This window comes from Helianthus annuus, chromosome 5 (assembly GCF_002127325.2).
Source record: "Helianthus annuus cultivar XRQ/B chromosome 5, HanXRQr2.0-SUNRISE, whole genome shotgun sequence".
In the NCBI taxonomy this organism is placed as follows: domain Eukaryota; kingdom Viridiplantae; phylum Streptophyta; class Magnoliopsida; order Asterales; family Asteraceae; genus Helianthus; species Helianthus annuus.
The window spans coordinates 166280278-166298614 of record NC_035437.2 but is presented as its reverse complement, the minus strand read 5'-3'; the positions used below and the strand labels follow the sequence as shown (position 1 = coordinate 166298614).

At 37.8% G+C, this 18337-nt stretch overlaps 1 protein-coding gene and 1 non-coding gene across 2 annotated transcripts; one reads left to right on the top strand and one right to left on the bottom strand.

Moving 5' to 3' along the window:
• Window positions 1-6567: 6567 nt before the first annotated feature.
• TRNAT-AGU lies at window positions 6568-6641 on the top strand. Its single transcript has one exon. It is a non-coding gene; the product is annotated as a tRNA-Thr (tRNA).
• Window positions 6642-6725: 84 nt separating this feature from the next.
• Window positions 6726-16429, bottom strand: LOC110941703. The gene is made up of 20 exons (XM_022183363.2): window positions 16236-16429; window positions 16048-16117; window positions 14785-14827; window positions 14542-14619; window positions 14041-14125; window positions 13856-13935; window positions 13681-13738; window positions 12082-12192; window positions 11508-11565; window positions 11274-11370; window positions 11139-11174; window positions 10902-11038; window positions 10740-10810; window positions 10598-10651; window positions 9558-9700; window positions 9333-9470; window positions 8604-8837; window positions 8434-8493; window positions 7164-7427; window positions 6726-7086 (listed from the first exon to the last, which is right to left on the bottom strand). Exons 1-20 carry the CDS (start codon window positions 16381-16383, stop codon window positions 6955-6957), a joined length of 2097 nt encoding a protein of 698 aa, XP_022039055.1. The 5' UTR covers window positions 16384-16429; the 3' UTR covers window positions 6726-6954.
• Between the last annotated feature and the right edge of the window lie 1908 nt (window positions 16430-18337).

Sequence of the window (18337 nt, the reverse complement as noted above, 5' to 3'; positions counted from 1 at the left end):
GACAATATACATTCACACAATACTCTCCCTAGTCGAGTCACGACCTCATGGTTGTGTCCGTTTATGGTCATGGAACACGTTCCTGGTTCTGCGAGAGCTCTAGGATTTGCGCCTCCCCACAAATCCATTCGAAGCGACCCCACTTCTCTCTAACATAGGTGATTCCTCTGAATCATTAAAAGCATCATGGTTAATTTGGATTTCCTCAAAATCCTTAACCTCAACATGCTTAACCTTTCCTTCATGTCACTGATTGGAATGGGCTAGGAAGTATATAAACTCCCTTTATTGATTTTTGGGGCACCCCCACAGTGACTCCCTTTGGGTTTATGATTAAGTTTGCCTATTGAACCTAGATCTTGGGATCTCCAGTCAACTAGGTTAGGTTTCCCTCATATTCCCTTCATCTATGGGCTTTAGTCCCATTCCTCTTGACAACCTATACACCTTATCTGTGCTTAAGCCTTTTGTTAACGGGTCCGCAATGTTCTCATTTGACCTCACATAGTCAACTGAGATAACACCCGTTGAGATAAGTTGTCGTACCGTGTTGTGTCTACGTCGAATGTGCCTTGATCTGCCATTGTACATCATGCTTTGTGCTCTAGCAAGAGCAGACTGATTGTCACAATGTATGCAGATCGCCGTCAACGGCTTTGGCCATCTTGGAATATCTTCCAAAAATTGACGTAGCCACTCCGCCTCTTCCCCGCTTTTATCTAAAGCGACGAATTCGGATTCCATCGTAGATCTAGCTATAACGGTTTGCTTGGAAGATTTCCTAGCTATAGCTGCGCCAGCAAGTGTAAACACATATCCACTTGTCGATCTATGATCTTTTATATCCGATATCCAGTTCGCGTCAGTGTATCCTTCGATCACTGCTGGATCACGGGTATAATGCAATCCATAGTCTCTCGTGTATCTTATGTATCTTAGCACCCGCGTGATAGCTTTCCAATGATCCTCGCTCGGATTACTGGTGTATCTACTTAGCCTGCTCACAGCATACGCTAAGTTGGGTCTAGTACATGTCAGTAGATACATTAGACTACCAATGATCCTTGAGTACTCTAACTGAGAAACACTCTCGCCTCTATTCTTCCTTAGGCGTTGGGTATTATCAATTGGACTTCGAGCTATACTCGTATCGTCCGAATTGAATTTCCCAAGGATCTTGTCCACGTAGTGAGATTGACTCAACACAAGACCATTTTGGGTTCTAGTGATTTTTACTCCAAGAATCACATCCGCGAGACCCATGTCTTTCATGTCAAACCTCGCTTTCAACATGTCTTTCGTTGAGTTGATCATCTTATCATCACTCCCAATGATAAGCATATCATCTACATAAAGACATAAAATCACATAACCTCTTGGTGTGTCTTTAAAATAAACACACTTGTCGCACTCATTTATTTTGAAACCATTGTCAATCATGACATGATCAAACTTTTGGTGCCATTGTTTTGGAGCTTGCTTCAAGCCATACAAAGACTTGACCAATTTACATACTTTACCCTTGTTTCCAGGGGCGGAAAAACCCTCAGGTTGTTCCATGTAAATTTCTTCTTCTAAATCGCCATTTAGAAATGCGGTCTTTACATCCATTTGGTGAACTTCCAAATTTCTTAGAGCCGCAATTGCAAGAACCAATCGTATAGAGGTTATTCGCGTCACAGGCGAGTAAGTATCAAAGTAGTCTAGACCCTCCTTTTGTCTAAATCCTTTGATTACTAACCTTGCCTTGTATTTATCAATACTTCCGTCAGCTTTCATCTTCCTTTTGAATATCCAACGATATCCAAGTGGTTTACAACCAGGTGGAAGATCTACTAACTCCCAAGTATGATTTTGCAATATAGAATCAATTTCATTCTTAATTGCTTCTTGCCATTGAGGTCCTTCTGCGGAGGTAACCGCCTCGCGGTAGGTATTGGGCTCACCCTCAACCATGTAGCTCATGAAGTCAGGACCAAAGGATTTTTCAACCCTTTGTCGTTTACTTCGTCTAAGCTCACCCTCCTCGACCTCAGGTCGTTCATGTGTTTCATCTATCCTAGTAGATGAACTTGGTCCTGGTTCATCTAACTATGTAGACGAACTTGGACCGGCTTCATCAACCGCTCTTGATGAAGATGCATGTGTTTGTCCTAACATAGGAAACACATTCTCAAAATATGAGACGATATTAGAATTTGCCTCCATGATAGTGTGTTTGTGTACATCGGGATTCTTGGATTCATATACAAGAAAACGATGTGCACTACTTTGATGTGCATATCCAATGAAAATGCAATCAACAGTTTTGGGTCCTATCCTAAGAGCCTTAGGAGGTGGTACAATCACCTTAGCTAGGCACCCCCACACTTTCAAGTATTTGTACGATGGCTTCTTTTTCCTCCATAACTCATATGGAGTTTCGTCCCTATTTTTCAAGGGTATCTTGTTCAAAAGCTAGTTTGCTGAGAGAATGGCGTCCCCCCACATTTCTCGGTTCACTCCCGAGCTTATCAACATGGCGTTCATCATTTCTTTCAATGTGCGGTTCTTTCGTTCCGCCACGCCATTTGATTGTGGAGAATAAGGAGGTGTACACTCATGTATAATGCCACTTTTTGCGCACAAATCGGCAAAAGGTGCAACATATTCACCTCCTCGATCGCTTCTCAAAGCTTTTATCTTCTTTTTAAGTTGATTCTCAACTTCATTTTTGTACAAGATAAACTTCTCTATTGCTTCGTCTTTACTCTTAAGTAAATACACGTAGCAATATTTAGTACAATCATCAATAAACGTGATGAAGTACTTATTTCCTCCACGCGTGGGAACCGCTTTTAAATCACACACATCGGTATGAATTAAATCAAGGGGTTCGGTTATTCGTTCAACCGATTTAAACGATGATCTCGTAAGTTTGGATTCAACACATGTCTCGCATTTGTGATTGGACTCGATATGGAATGTTGGTATTAAGTTTAATTTAATTAAACGTCGTAATGAATTAAAATTTACATGTCCTAGTCTACCATGCCAAACATTAGAAGACTCAACCATGTAAGTAGAAGAAGAAGTTTCATTTAAACTTTTGTTTTGGTTTACAACCATTACATTCATTTTAAACATACCATTAAGGGCATAGCCCTTTCCAACAAACATTCCACGTCTAGAAAGAACAAAATTGTCCGATTCAAACACTAGACGAAATCCAAACTTGTTGAGCATCCATCCCGACACGAGATTCTTCCGTATCTCTGGGACATAAAGCACATTTGTCAAGGTAAGCTCCTTGCCCGAAGTCATCTTCAAGACGACCGTGCCTTCCCCCTTGATGCTTGCGGTAGCTTTATTTCCCATATAAAGCTTTTCTTCACCTGAAGCTTCCTTGAATGTAGAGAAAAGAGCCTTGTCTCCACAAACATGGCGGGTTGCACCCGTGTCAACGAACCATCCTTTTGGGTTTTCACCCATCGCGTTGACTTCTTCAATCATAGCCGGTTCCTCGGTTATCATTGCGATTAGAGGCATACCATCCTCATCAACCATGTGCGCACGCTCACGCTTAGGTTTCTTGCATTGGTTAGCACGGTGCCCCGTCTCGTTACAATTGTAACAAGTACCTTGGAAAGGCGCAAGCTTCTTTTTCACAGCCCCCTTTTTCGGTCCAAGGTTGTTAACCTTTGCTTTCCCTTTTGTTGTCCTTTTTACCCTTGCCTTTCTTGCCCTTTGAGGACTCCCCAACTTCCACCATGTTTGCCTTAGCCGAAGCTTGCAAAATGGTGCCTTTTTGGGCCACCCTGTTTTCTTCTTCTATACGAAGACGAAGAACAAGATCCTCGACCGACATTTCCTTTCGCTTGTGTTTAAGATAATTCTTAAAATCCAACCAAGCAGGAGGTAATTTTTCGATCATGGCTGCCACTTGAAATGTTTCGCTAAGTACCATTCCCTCAGCGTGGATGTCATTTAGTATAATTTGCAACTCTTGAACTTGGTTCATAACACTCTTGTTATCAACCATTTTGAAGTCCAAGAAACGGGCGACAACAAATTTCTTTGTTCCCGCATCCGCCGTTTTGTACTTTTCTCCAAAGACTCCCATAATTCTTTGGAAGTCTTGATATTATAGTACACATTATATAGCGCATCCGAGAGACCGTTGAGTACATAGCCTCGACATATAAAGTCCGAGTGCTTCCACGCCTCTACCGCGCTCAGAGCCTGAGCATCGGTCTCCCCTTCCGCAGGTTGGGGAACGGTCTCCGTCAAGAACCTCGCAAGGTTCATGGTGGTCAAGTAGAAGAACATCTTCTGTTGCCACCTTTTGAAGTGGAGACCCGAGAACTTCTCGGGTCGTTCAGCATGATTCGCCACTGTGGACGCTCCCACAGTGTTGGCTGGGGTACCGACAACAACGTTGACGTTGGTATTTTCAGTCGACATTCTGAAAAATTCCACAAAACCAAGTTAATAAAACTGTTAGAATAATAAATGTGCTGATTTATTATATTACTAACAAGATCGATGAGTAACAAAATCAGCCTCGTAGCTTCTAAGTCCAACTTTGAAGACTACAAGAGAAGATCTTAGAACCCAAAGACGAAGAAGGAGTAGAAGAACAAAGTTCTGTTTTGACAAAGTCGCTACTTTGAATCAAAACAAAGAAAAACCTTTTAAAACACAACCTGCTGTGAGAAAAAAAAAAATTTGAATTCACAGCAGAAAAGTTTGTGATTCTACACGAACGGTGTTTTAAAATTTGTTTTAAGATTGTAGGAATCCGTTCGTGTAAAATAAATAAAATAATTTATTAACTTGAAATACTAGAATAATAACAGAATTACAACTGAAAAATAAATACAATTACAACTAAAAAGGGAAAAACTAGATCAGAAAACTCGAACAGACGAAATTGTTCTTGACTGAGGATCGTGTTAGACACGGGTCCCTTAAAACAAATTTCGTGTCTCCCAGGAGAACACGTTTGTTTCCAGGATACAACAGCCGCAAGCAATTGCACTGCCGGTCTTGACTCCAACCCGAAGGTGTACCTCGGAAGCCTGAAAGAAAGTGAAGAAATCTGCAGTTAGAAGATTGTAGAGAGCTTGTGAATTCCGGTGTGTGGAATCTGCCATAGGAACCTCCTATTTATACTGCAGGTCTTGAAGAAACTGAAAAACGAATTAAATTGGTGAATTAAATTACATTAAACGTCTTTAATGCACTTTAATTCGTCATTTAATTCTCAGTCAACCGCATTAACTTCGTCAGTTTCAACTGCTGAATGTAACTGCACTAGCATTAACTGCAGCAGGAAGCTTCCGCGCGCGCGCGCGCAAGACACACTGCCGCGCGCGCAGGTCTGCAACCTCACGCGCGGTGCGTCCACTTGGCTCACTGCCATGCGCGCGTGCACCATACTCACTCAGGTCCATGCGCGCATGAGCGCGCGCAAGACACACTGGTGCGCGCGCAGGTTTGCACCTGCATGCGTGGTGCGCCCACTTGGCTCAAGTCCATGCGCGCGTGTGCCACGTCACCTGTGAGCCTATACGAGCGCGCCACACAGTCGCGCCGTATTGGCTCACTCTGGTGCGCCGCGCACGACACAGCAGGACCCATGCACCATGCGCGCAACCGCGCGCCTCCGTGCCAGGTGTACTCGCGCGCGCATGCGCATGACTGTCAAGTCATGCAGTTCGTTGCGAAGCCCTTCCAACGTAGAACACAAACCCACAAATAAATACATAAAACCCGCTCATTTTATTATATTTATTTTTAGTCCAAAATTAGGAAAAAATCATTTTCCTAACAAAATTTCCAACATTATTCACGTGTTGATCTATTTTTCAGCCAAAGTTGTTTAACTTCGTCTCGGGTCTTGTCGTCGTGTTAGTGGCTCGTTTCATAAATTACTAGTTGTGAGTGTATCATGCTTGCGTTGGAACTTAATTAACACACTTTTATGAAAATCCAACCCTCACTATTTTTATTAAGGAATGTAATTTACATTATGTTAAGAAAATAAAGTATTCGAAGTGAAAACAATCATAGATTTATTCAGGGGTGGATCCATGGGTTTTTGAGGGTTCTCAAGAACCTCCTCGGTTTAGAAAAAATGGAAAAAATTTAGTGAAAACCTTATATGATTTGAAAAAAAATAGTGAGAATTTACCAAAAGGAACCCCCTAAACCCCCTGAAAATTTTTTTTGAATCCGTCACTAGATTCATTTGGAGTAGGTGTGAGCATTACCGCATACGGTGTGCTAAAATAGCAATATAATTAAAACCCAAATCAATAATTAGAAAGTAACAAGCAGATAATCAAGCAGAGGAACCAATATTCATGGTTATGTAATTCTAGAATGTCTATAATTCGAATATTATGGAAATTGAACTTTAATCATTTACTAGGTTGGATTGAATATATGTACACAATGTCACAAGAATGGAACTAGGTTGGAATGAATATATGTGAATATACATACACAATGTCACAAGAATTGAATAATGTCATACATATAAGTATATGTATTATAAATGTACAGTCATTTTTAAGACAGTAAGCTTTCATAGCTCAGTTGGTTAGAGCACCCGTTTAGTAAGCGGGAGGTCTTGAGTTCGACTCTCAATGAAAGCATTTCCTTTTTGATTTTTTATAAGCATTTTTTACAATGAATTTATAAGCAAGAACTAATAGAATTTTTCCAAAACACGAATTTAGTATGTTTTAACTATGATCAATAATTCAACAAAAAAAATTCATTGTTATGGTTACATGGACCATCCTCTTGATTCAAGGACCAAATGATAAATTAACAAAAAGATTCAGTATTATGATAATAATGATGATTGATGAACATAAAGTCACATTTGTGACGTGTTTCTAACTAGACACCGTGTATATTTCACAGGCATCTTGCCTCTATATTGTTTTCTGTAAACTGCAACTTTTACTCTGAATCAGAATCCGTAAACGGCATTTGGAAAGCATTTGGCGGTTCCATGTCGGTAATGGATGGAGATATGTTGTCGTTTGTTCGGCTTTTGGGGCGTCGTCTTCTCAGTTTTGACCGTTCAGCACCCTGTCAATGACACAAAACGGTTACAAAACTAAGCAACGTGAATAATTCACTTATGACATTAATGTACCGCTGTTTACCTCAGGTTTAGGATCGCTCCCATCATCAGATTCTTCCTTCGGTTTGATCGACTGATTTCTCCTTAGATAAATAAAACCAAATGACATTAATGCCCCCAAAAGCAACATTGGACCAAGCCGAGGATCACCCGTAAGATCATTAATTCTTTGCGGTACGGTTCCAATCCTCTGTTTCATTCCTCTACTTGAGGATATAATTTGCTCCTTGCCTTTTGACCAAATCGGATCTACATCTTCAGGTACAAGCTCAGGAGTTGACGTCCGCTGCATCAAGTATAAACATCTCTTTTTTATTAAAATTAAAAGAAAAATGTAATTTGTGAGTTATATATTATATAATACTTTAATTTCAATGGTCAGTGCCGACCTTTGAAATCACCGTTCACCCATCAAGTTTTGTCAGTTGACAATACTCACCCCTCAACCTTCTAAATTGACAAAAATAACTTTCAAACTTGATCGGCCCCGCTTGCGGTATGCGCATATAATGTATATATGTGTGGGCGCTCGGGGGGCAAAAGTGAAAGTGCACTAATTCTAACGTTATTTTACTAATTTCGTGAAAATAACGTTAAAAGACGGATGGTTAATCATGCATGTGGTGGCGTTGATAGCCGAAAGACAAGAGGGTACATGCACTAATCGGCATTTGTCTCAATTGCTGAGTGTTATGTGCCTTATGTCTAAGGCTTGATGCAAAACTGCAATCGAGCCGGGGGTCTCACTAGAAGCAGCCTCTCTATTCCTACGGGGTACAGCCGTACAGGTAAGGCTGTCTACATCTTACCCTCCACAGACCCTACCTTAGCTTTGCTATTAGTGGGATTTACTGAGTATGATGATGATGATGAACTTTCTAACTTGACATAAATGACCCCCCTACTTTTTAACTTGACAAAAAAAGTCCCCCATACTTTCTAACTTTTCTTTAACCCACGAACCTTTGATATAAATTCGAGTTCTTTACGCTTTAACGTAACATTTGTTTGAAAACGAGTCGCGGGTCAATTATAAAATGTTTTCTTTTTATGTACGTTTTGACGTAAATTTTGTTTGGAAACAAATCGGGTCAAATGTATTACATCTCGATTCGACGGTATAAATTTGAGTTAGCGTATGTTTCGACGTAAATTTAGTTCGGAAACGAGTCAGGTCGATTGTAGTCTATACGTTATCATGTTGTGTACAGCGCCGCCGCAAAGCGCGGCGGGTAAAGAAACTAGTTCACAAATAAAGTACACGATTTTGTTTGTAGAAAGTAGAAACTCACATGAAACGGGAGATCTCTGGAGTCACCATCTCTAACTGTGTCTGAGATCCATTGAATTATCTGGAAAAAAAATCGTATTAAATGGACGCACTAAGAAATACAAATTTAAAAAAAAAACAAAAAAAAGATGATCATTTTTTTTTAAGATTTTGATGGATAGAAGACCAAACCTGTGGAATTTCATTTAAACCTTTGTATAATGCCACTAATTGGGATGTGGGGTCCACGTCTCTAGAAGCCATTGAAGCAAACATGTTCATCGAATTTTCCTCATTTTTTCTATTCACTTCTGTATCATTTCTTTTGTAGCGTACAAGAAATAATCGAGGTACGTCTGTAATATCCCTCCTAGGTCCACATGTATCATGGCTGTCCTCCACATTTACGTAAAACATACAGAACCTCTGTAAAAAGAAAAAAAAAACTAATATCAATAATTAATGTGTCAATTTTGCCAATTTTGCGACTTTCGTTTAAAGGTTTGTTTTTTCCGCATCTGGATCCAAAGGGTTTGAAATCTTACCATTTCCATCTGGCTCGTTAACTCCATCATTTTTTCTCCGTTAAGTCAGGGGTATTTCCATCTTTTTTGTTAACTTAAAGGGCAATTCGGTATTTTTCACTTTATGTACAAGCATTTAGCATAATGTACAAGTATTCGCTTAAAGGGCAATTCGGTCTTTTTCACTTTATGTACAAAAATACTCCTAACTTAACGGAGAAAAATGGATGGAGTTAACGAGCCGGATGAAAATGACAAGATTTCAAAGATGCAGAAAACCAAACCCTTGGATGAAAATCGCAAAACTGACCAAACCTCAGGGACGAAAATGGCATTTTACTCTAAACTAAATCTTTGAATTATTCTCATTTTAAACAAAAATAAAAGATGTGATTACCTTTTGTACTTCACCATCCACCCAAGCAAAGGTTAACCGTTTTTCCTTTAATGCAACTGATGCTGATGTGGCTGTTTCGTTATCAAGTTGACCTACATCTCCACCGTTTGATAGTATCTCTTGGATGCTACGCATGGTCTTTAATCATATACATAAATAAAGCTATTAGCTAAAAAAATTACTTGCGTTAAAAAGTATCTTACGATCAGCGTTATCGGAGCTCACCTCACGCATTTTATGAAGTTCGGCACTCAGCCTACCCACAACAACAGCACAATACCAAACCGTAGTGTCGTTACCAGCACGCGAGTATCCCTTTGGATCACAACCTAACTCCATTGATGTAATACTTCTTAATTGTGGAAGGACTGAAATGCAAAAATGGGATTAAAAAGAGATCATAATATGTTCTCCAAAATTTAGTCAATAAAAATAACTGATATCGTTGTTACACTACATACGTATATAGAGAGGCCGGTTAACGTACAAGACCACCTTATCGGGCGATGCGTACGCGAGCATCTCAACCGCACATCTCATCTAATCTAGGCTTCAATTGAACGCGGTGGCAAAATAGTAATTAACTTTGCATAATTACACACGTTATTGCATAATTACGCACATTATAATACATAATTACGCACGTTATTTGCATAATTACGCATGGGTTGGGTTAAACCTTATTACGCACGTTATATTGGTGCTCACGTACTGTCACACGTCAAGAGCCTCTGCCTTTCACTATATATATTTAGATATATGTATAGGGAATGGTTAAAATGAAAACTCCGCCGAGTTACAAGAACCGCGAAAACTTTTTGAAAAAAAAAGGTTTTTTTTTTTTAAATCGCCAAAAATTTTTAAAACTATTCAACTTTGTCAAAAAAAAATATATATCGTATATATAAATTTACACCAGTGTAACAACAAATTACGTAAGTGTAACCTGCGCAAAATGTTTTTTCCTACGTTTTTTTAAATTTTATTTACACTAATGTAAGCGATCAAAAACCTGGCGTAAATGAACGCTAGGCTATTTTTTTTGTTACAGATCTCTTAGTTAGATGATGGTCAACTACGTTTGTGGATAAAATGGTTAAAAAATCCGCATGGGATGTGTGATTGTGTGTATCTATACATACATACATACAGGGTATGAAAACTGTAAACATTTTGACAGGTAGAAAGTTTAAATTACATACTGAAAATTAGTCTTTAAAAAAATAAATGTGCATTAGAACAATACCAAACCGTTGTGTCATTACCTTGATGTTTATTCTGTTCCATGATATCAATAAGTCTTGAGTTGTTCATTAATCCTGCAAATCAATATTTAAAAAAAATAATAAAAGTTATATTTTAGCAACCATGAGGAAAAAAACAAAAAAGAAAAGAAAAATGGCATGCCATGGTAAACTACTGGTTTGACACCGGGATCTCTCAGAATAACAGTTGCGGGAGCTTCTTCCACCCCAAACCTGTTTCAAATACAAATATTTCAGTTTTATTGGAAGAGAACTTATAAATGAAAAGGATGAAAGCCAGTTTTATTTTAAATAAGAAAATTACGTATTTGACCAAAAGACGGATTCCTCTTCTCTCCAAACTGTGAATGCGAACGAGGCGTAAGACCAATAGCTTTTAGCCACGTGGCGCACATATGGAGTGGCTCGCTGTCCTGTTTTTGAAACGAATATGACTTTGATCTATCACATTAAAAATAAAAAAAAAAATAATGATATGATTACGTAAAAATCACTAGCAGGAATATTCAACGAAAGGGTACTAGCTATAGGCAATATTTACCTTATGTCGACTGCCTTTACCCAGAAAAGTTTGTGCCTGTGATTAGAATGACGTTATTTTGCATCGCTAGTAAGAATAATATTTAAATACATTATATAACAAAAATACGAAGGATTTTTATTTAAGTAGAATTACCAAAGACTCCATAGAGTAATAAGAGATACGAGGTAAGCTTAGGATGTTTGTTGCAAACCAGTCAGTAACAGCATCAACAGATAACTGCCCAGTGTACCTAACACAAAGAGCAATAGTATAATCAGAAAAAAAAATAATTGGAAAACTTTGCGTGATTAAATTAAAATAATAATAATAACAATAATAATAATAATAATAATAATAATAATAATAATAATGCTTCTATAAACTCACCTAACAATGCAATCTGAAGTTTTACAGCCAGGGGGAAAAGCGACAAGTGAAGGAAGACCTGTATCACAATCAAATGATCAGGCAATAACTAATCTATTAAAAAATAAAGTAAAATGCCATTTTCGTCCCTGAGGTTTGGCCAGTTTTGCGATTTTCGTCCAAAGGTTTATTTTCCGCATTTGGATGCAAAAGGTTTGAAATCTTGCCATTATCATCCGGCTCGTTAACTCCATCCATTTTTCTACGTTAAGTCAGGGGTATTTCCGTCTTTTTACTTACTTTGTTTTGTTTTGAATACTTATGCATTACGCTAAATGCTTGTACATAAAGTGAAAAAGACCGAATTGTCCTTTAAGTTAACAAAAAATACGAAAATACCCCAGACGTAACGGAGAAAAATGGATGGAGTTAACAAGCAGGATGAAAATGACGAGATTTTAAACCTTTTGGATCCAGATGCAGAAAAACAAACCTTTGGACGAAAGTCGGAAAACTGGCCAAACCTCAGGGACAAAAATGACATTTTCCTCTAAAAACTTAGTTTTTAGAGTTTGGTAATAATGAAGTTACCAACCATTTCGAAAGAAAGGAGCGCCGGTATATTTCTTTTCAGATAAATACGTTGCAAGCTTAAGATCACCGACCTCAATCATTCCGGTATTTGCTATACCATCCAGTAAACTAGCTGCAATTATGCAAGAAAATTACATCATAAAAAATAAAAGTTTCAAACACTGGAAATTTAGTATTACAAAAACACAAACAAACAAAAAAACCTAAACCATATATAGGGTTAGGATCAAATACAAAGTCTCGTAAAAATAAGAAGTCAATGTTGCAGAAATCGGCCTAGGCGGCCGATTAATCGGCGCCTAGGCGCTAGTCGGTGGGTTACTGCCTAAATTTAAGCATGGTTTTAAAAAACGGTTGAGGCGTGCGCCTCGAGGCGCGGCTCAAGGCGAAACGGCCAAAAAACGATTCTGAGGCGCGCCTCATGGGGTTTCTACTGTATGTGCGCCTCAGAGGGGCTGAGGCGCTAAAACGGCTGCGCCTCGGGTGCGCCTCAGGGGTTTTTGTTATTTGATTTTGATGTTTTTGAGTTTTTGTGTCAATTTCAAGCAATTTGTGTCTTTTATATGTGTGTTTTTGATTATTTTGATGAATTTGATGATGAATTTAGTTAGTATTACTATTTTTATAAGATGTATAATATTTATATTTATTTTTTAACTCCGCCTCGGGCTTACGCCTCGGTTCGCTTCAAGGCTTACGCCTCGTGAGGTGAAGGGAAAACGCCTCGAAACTCGTTTCCGTTTTTTTAAACCTTGAATTTAAGCTAGTCGGTCAAAAAATCGGTTATGGTCAAAATTGGTCAAAGTCGGTAAAAGTCGGACAAAATCGGTAAAAGTCGGTCAAAATCGGACTAAGCGGGCCCATGTTTTTTGACCCAATAAACCCAATTTTTGAAACCTGGCCCATGGTTTAAAGCCCAAATTTTAGTTATAAACCTATTTTAACATTTAAGTTTAGGTATTTTAACATTTAACCCCCTCTATCTTTCACTAGTTTACATATGGTTCCTAAACTTTTAAATTTATCAATAAGAAGTATAAAGTTATCTCCTAAACTTGTAAATTTATTAATAAAAAGTATAAAGTTATCTATATATATATAAAAAACTTGTAAAATTATACTTAAAAAGTCCAATCCGATTAATCCCTAGGCGGTACCTCACCGCCCGACTAGCGCCTAGCGCCTTCTACAACATTGTAAGAAGTCGTAAGAAGGGTGGTATCAAACGGACTCCGATTGACCTCATTCAAGCGGCATTGGAACCGTCTCATGAACTCTACGATATGAGATTTTAGGTTTTCACTTTTGGATTTATAGCTTGTAGAATTTTGTTTATATCACTGTGTCTTTTTATTTAGCATTGTATCTTTTCTAAATTTGCGTCATTGTGTCTTTTTTCCTCGACATTGTATTATATATTTTTCGGCATTTTGCTCGACATTGTGTTATATTTTGCTATCCATTGTGTCTTTGTACACTTCTTAGATTTAGGAGACTTTGTAGGATAACTTTACCCAACCATATATATTTTGTTTTATAAATCATTGACATTTTTTTTAAATTAATGAAAACAGGAAACACGTCTAACAAAGTAATATACCGATTCTTTTCCAAGAACTAGAAAACTGGGCGCATTGGCTGCTCCCAAATGAGAAAACCTGAAACAAATTTACCAAACAAATATAATAAATGAAATGAAGTAGAATTCCAATAGAAAATAAAATTTAGTTAATATATAAAAAATATCAGAGTCATAAAGAAACCATTATTTAAACCTGAACAAGTAATGTGTTGCTGTTCTGTAGCTTAGAAACAAAGTTCTCGGATGAAATCACTTCAAAAGCCGGATCTGGTTCTGAGACAAAGTAAAAAATAAATAAATAAATAAATGACATCAGCAAAAACAAAACACGGTTTTTTTCAAACCAATATCCAAGTTTAGTACGGCAACTTTACAAACCACATGAAGTAGGTTCCAGCAATGGAAGACTAATATCAGAAAAATCTGCATTAGTGTATTTTTCCTTGATGCTTTCCATTACATGCTACGACCAACAAAGCAATATTAGCATACAGCTACGAAATTCGCATATTATAAATATGAAAGATATTATAAATAGAGTTAATTGCCCGGATGGTCCTTGTGATTTTACGTTTTTTCACGTTTAGTCCCTAGCTTTTGGAAATAGCAGGTATGCTCCCTATGGTTTGTCATTTTGTTACTCGGATAGTCCCCTGACATTTACTCAGGGGACTATCCGAGTAACAAAATGCAAACCATAGGGAGCATACATGCTATTTCCAAACTAACTGACATCTATTCAAGGGACTATCCGAGTAACAAAATAACAAACCATAGGGAGCATATCTGCTATTTTCAAAAGGTGGGGACTAAACGTGAAAAAACGTGAAACCACAGGGACCATCCGAGCAATTAACTCTTATAAATATCATAACTCACAAGATGTTCATCAATGCCAAATATATCATAATCCCTTTTCCATGTGGGATTGCTAAGAAGTTCAAACGCATACTGAGCCTGAAAATGAAGGTCAATTTAATATCAAAACAAAGTTTAAAAGAAAAAGAAAATCAAAACTAGTAGCCATAAAACAAAAGTGTACACTAAATGACATAAATGCCCATATTATTATAAAGATTTGTGTTGTAACTGTAAACAGTCGGAATAAGGAATTACACAAACCTTAATCATATCAAGAGTTGAAGAAGGTCCCTTCCCTGCTTTCCTGCAACGTAATTTTTTAAATTATTTTTGTTATTGCATTGTCACGCAGCCTTATTAACAAATACAAAAACAATAAACAGGATCATGATTGATAACTTTTGATTACAGATATGGTTTAGTTTAAACACCTATTTGTTTGACAGCACACTGGATGGTTAAAACTTAAATATCAGTGTTAGCCTGTTAGGCTAACCAAACCCATACTCCAAAAGATAAGTCTATGTATTGTTCAATTACACATAGAAAGAAAGTAAATCCAATATCAAGTAGCCCCATTAATTCTGATCATGTAAATGTCATCAACGTCAAAAAATTTTAGTCGAGTCCGAAGGGTGATTTAGTTAAATAACATTATGAAAGAAGAAAAAAAAAATATATGTTGTTTGATGGTTAGTTAGCTAATAGCTTGTAGTTTTCATCATCCAAGATTATGTAACATGTATGATCTTTGATCTTTCATCTCAAATTCTCAATATCCCTTCATCGTCTTAAAAATATTTAATTTATGCATAGTTTCAATAATGATGGCCCCGCTTGTGGTATGCGCATATAATGTATATATGTGTGGGCGCAGGGCGCTCGTCCGGGGGGGGGGGGGGGGGGGTGCTAATTTCGTGAAAATAACGTTAAAAGAGGCGGATGGTTAATGATGCATCATGTGGTGGCGTTGATAGCCGAAAGACAAGGGGGTACATGCATTAATCGGCATTTGTCTCCATTGCTGAGTGTTATGTGCCTTATGTCTAAGGCTTGATGCAAAACAACAATCGAGCCGGGGGTCTCACTGGAAGCAGCCTCTCTATTCCTACGGGGTAGAGGTAAGGTTGTCTACATCTTACACTCATCTGACTCTACCTTAGCTTTGCTATTGGTGGGATTTACTGAGTATGATGATGATGATGATGATAGTTTCAATGATGCACAAGTATCATACAAAGAAGACTTTTTCCATTTAGTCAAATAAATAAATTTCCAACTTAAAATCAAAAGAAAATCAAAAACCATACACTACACTTTTAACAATTACACCAAACTGTATTAACAAACAAAAACCACCAAACCACTCTACATGAATAATAAATTCCACATTAAAATACTACTAACTTTAACCAGAAAAAAAAAAATCTATTTTCCAGAACAATATAGTCAATAGCTGTTGACTTAACAATACATAAACATAATTAACAATTATAACTACGACAATCTGAAACCTAAACTTACCAATTCAAATAGAGTTTCTGGTATGCCTCATTCACTTGTTCAATGGAGCTGAACGACTTGATCCCTAAAGCTGCAAATCAGACCGCAAAGGATAAGGATAAATTGGGGGAAATTGAAGCAGAAGGCGCATAAATTAGGTTAAAATAGGTGCAACAGTAAGTAAGAAAGAAAGAAAGAAAGAAAGAAACCGTCGTAATGAGAAGGAGGAAAAGAGCGAGGAATAGCAACGAGCTGGAAGAACATGGAGGCGCAGAAGAGGATCGCCGGCAACCAGTAGGCCTGAATTACGGACGGCAAGGGTTTGGGTGGCTTTGGATTCTCCGATTTCGTCGCCATTGGAGACTGAGGAAGACTTCAGTGTTACGTTGATTCAAGGAGACTCTGTTTTCTTTTATGATATTGGTGAATTATATACCGGATGTAAAACCCGGATATAAAACCCCGTGTAAAAAAAATATGGGTAGTTTTTAGAAATTTTACATATCATATTTTATTAAATAACGAATTTCTATACATTTTTTAAGGTTTAATTGAAAATGAATTATAAAAAAAGAGAACGTCTTTTAAATGACAAATAAATAACCATCAACATGTTTAATCATGTTAAAACAATAAAGCAAAACCTAAATACAATCGAGTACACATGATTTATACATCACGTGCATGTTGCAGCATGCTAAACCAAGAACATAACGATTGCCATCAACCTTTGTGCGCCCACATAGATACTTCTCAACTTCATCTCATTCACTAGCTTGAACTTCGTCTCATTCAGTTGTTCCAACCTACACACATGTAGTTCGCATCACCTTCAGATACCCCAAGCCCAAAAAGCCAAAACATACCAAATACTCGAAAATTGTTTATACTTCAGCTAAATGTATAATCAGTTAATCACCTCTAGCTATGTATAATCAGGCTGTAAGCAATATGATAAATGTTGGCTACTCTAAGCAAATCTATTCATTGTAATTTTCATGATACATAGTAATACACTTACTATATGCACAGCAAAGGGCTGCAACAGCATCTGTAGCGAAGAACGGATTTCCCATTCCTGCTGCGAAAATGACGTCTCTTCCTTTTTCTAAATGCCTAACTGTAGGCCGACATATATACGGTTCAACAACTTTAGACATTCGAAATGCTGTCTTGACTCTTGTTAGGATTCCAATCCTCTCCATCGTTGCTTGCAAATATATAGCATTCGTCACAGTTGCTAACATCCTGATCCAACAAAGCTTGGTATTTATTGCCCAAACAAAATCACTTAGAGCATGTTTTGTTTTACAACTAAAAACGATATGTTAGTGCATTATGTCTGTAGCTTTCGTCTGTATCGAGTCTTATGTATTTTGTCCTGTATGTGTGTTTTTGTATATGTATGTATTGTGTGTCTAGACAAAACAGGGAACGGTGCTTTAACTGACAAGTGTGATCCGTAAGGATGATATGTGTCATCCGAACGGATGGCCATCTGAACGGGTGACACCCTAACCTTCCCTGTTTGCCTATAAATACTGCTGTAGGGCTAGTTGTCTAGGACCTTTTGTTGAACTGTCATAGCGAAGCTCTATCTGACTTTCATCTGGATCTTCTGTATTTTCACTTTCTATCAATGAAATCAGACATGTTAAGCGTTGAGATTGTTGTTGTTGATTCTCAGACGGTGTCGAGGGATTCCGCACCTCGCCATTGATCGATTCCGCCACGTTCTACTACTAGAACAGATCCTGATTGCGCCCTAACATGATAGATAATAATAATCTTTATACATCAAACCATTTTTAAGAGCATTATGTCAAAAAAATTTAGCACCAACTTGGCTTTAAAAAGCGCGCTTGAGGCGTGAGGTGCACAAGACTATCTAGAAAACTCCTCAGGGCCTTAAGGCACCTCACACATATCAAGTCAAAGTTGGTCATAGCAGTGAGATTTAATGACACTATGAAACCTAAGACAAAAAATACTTCAAGTCAGTTTAATAAGCAAAATATGGAACTCCCTTCAAATGACGAATCAAGGGTCTATCAAAGCTTCACACATAAGGCTATCTACTCACTATGGCATATAACATTTTGCAACAAACCAACATTGTTTAGAATTACCAAATTACCCATGCTACAAAAATTTTAACTTCGTTAACAAAAGAATGACTAAAGGGTAAGAAGTAAGCGGTACCCTATGTAATCAACTGATGAACGATCGAGACCACCACTTCCTGCCCATGAGGCTCCACGAAAGATGTTTCCTCCACCAACAACTATGGCTACCTCGAAATTTTCAAAGA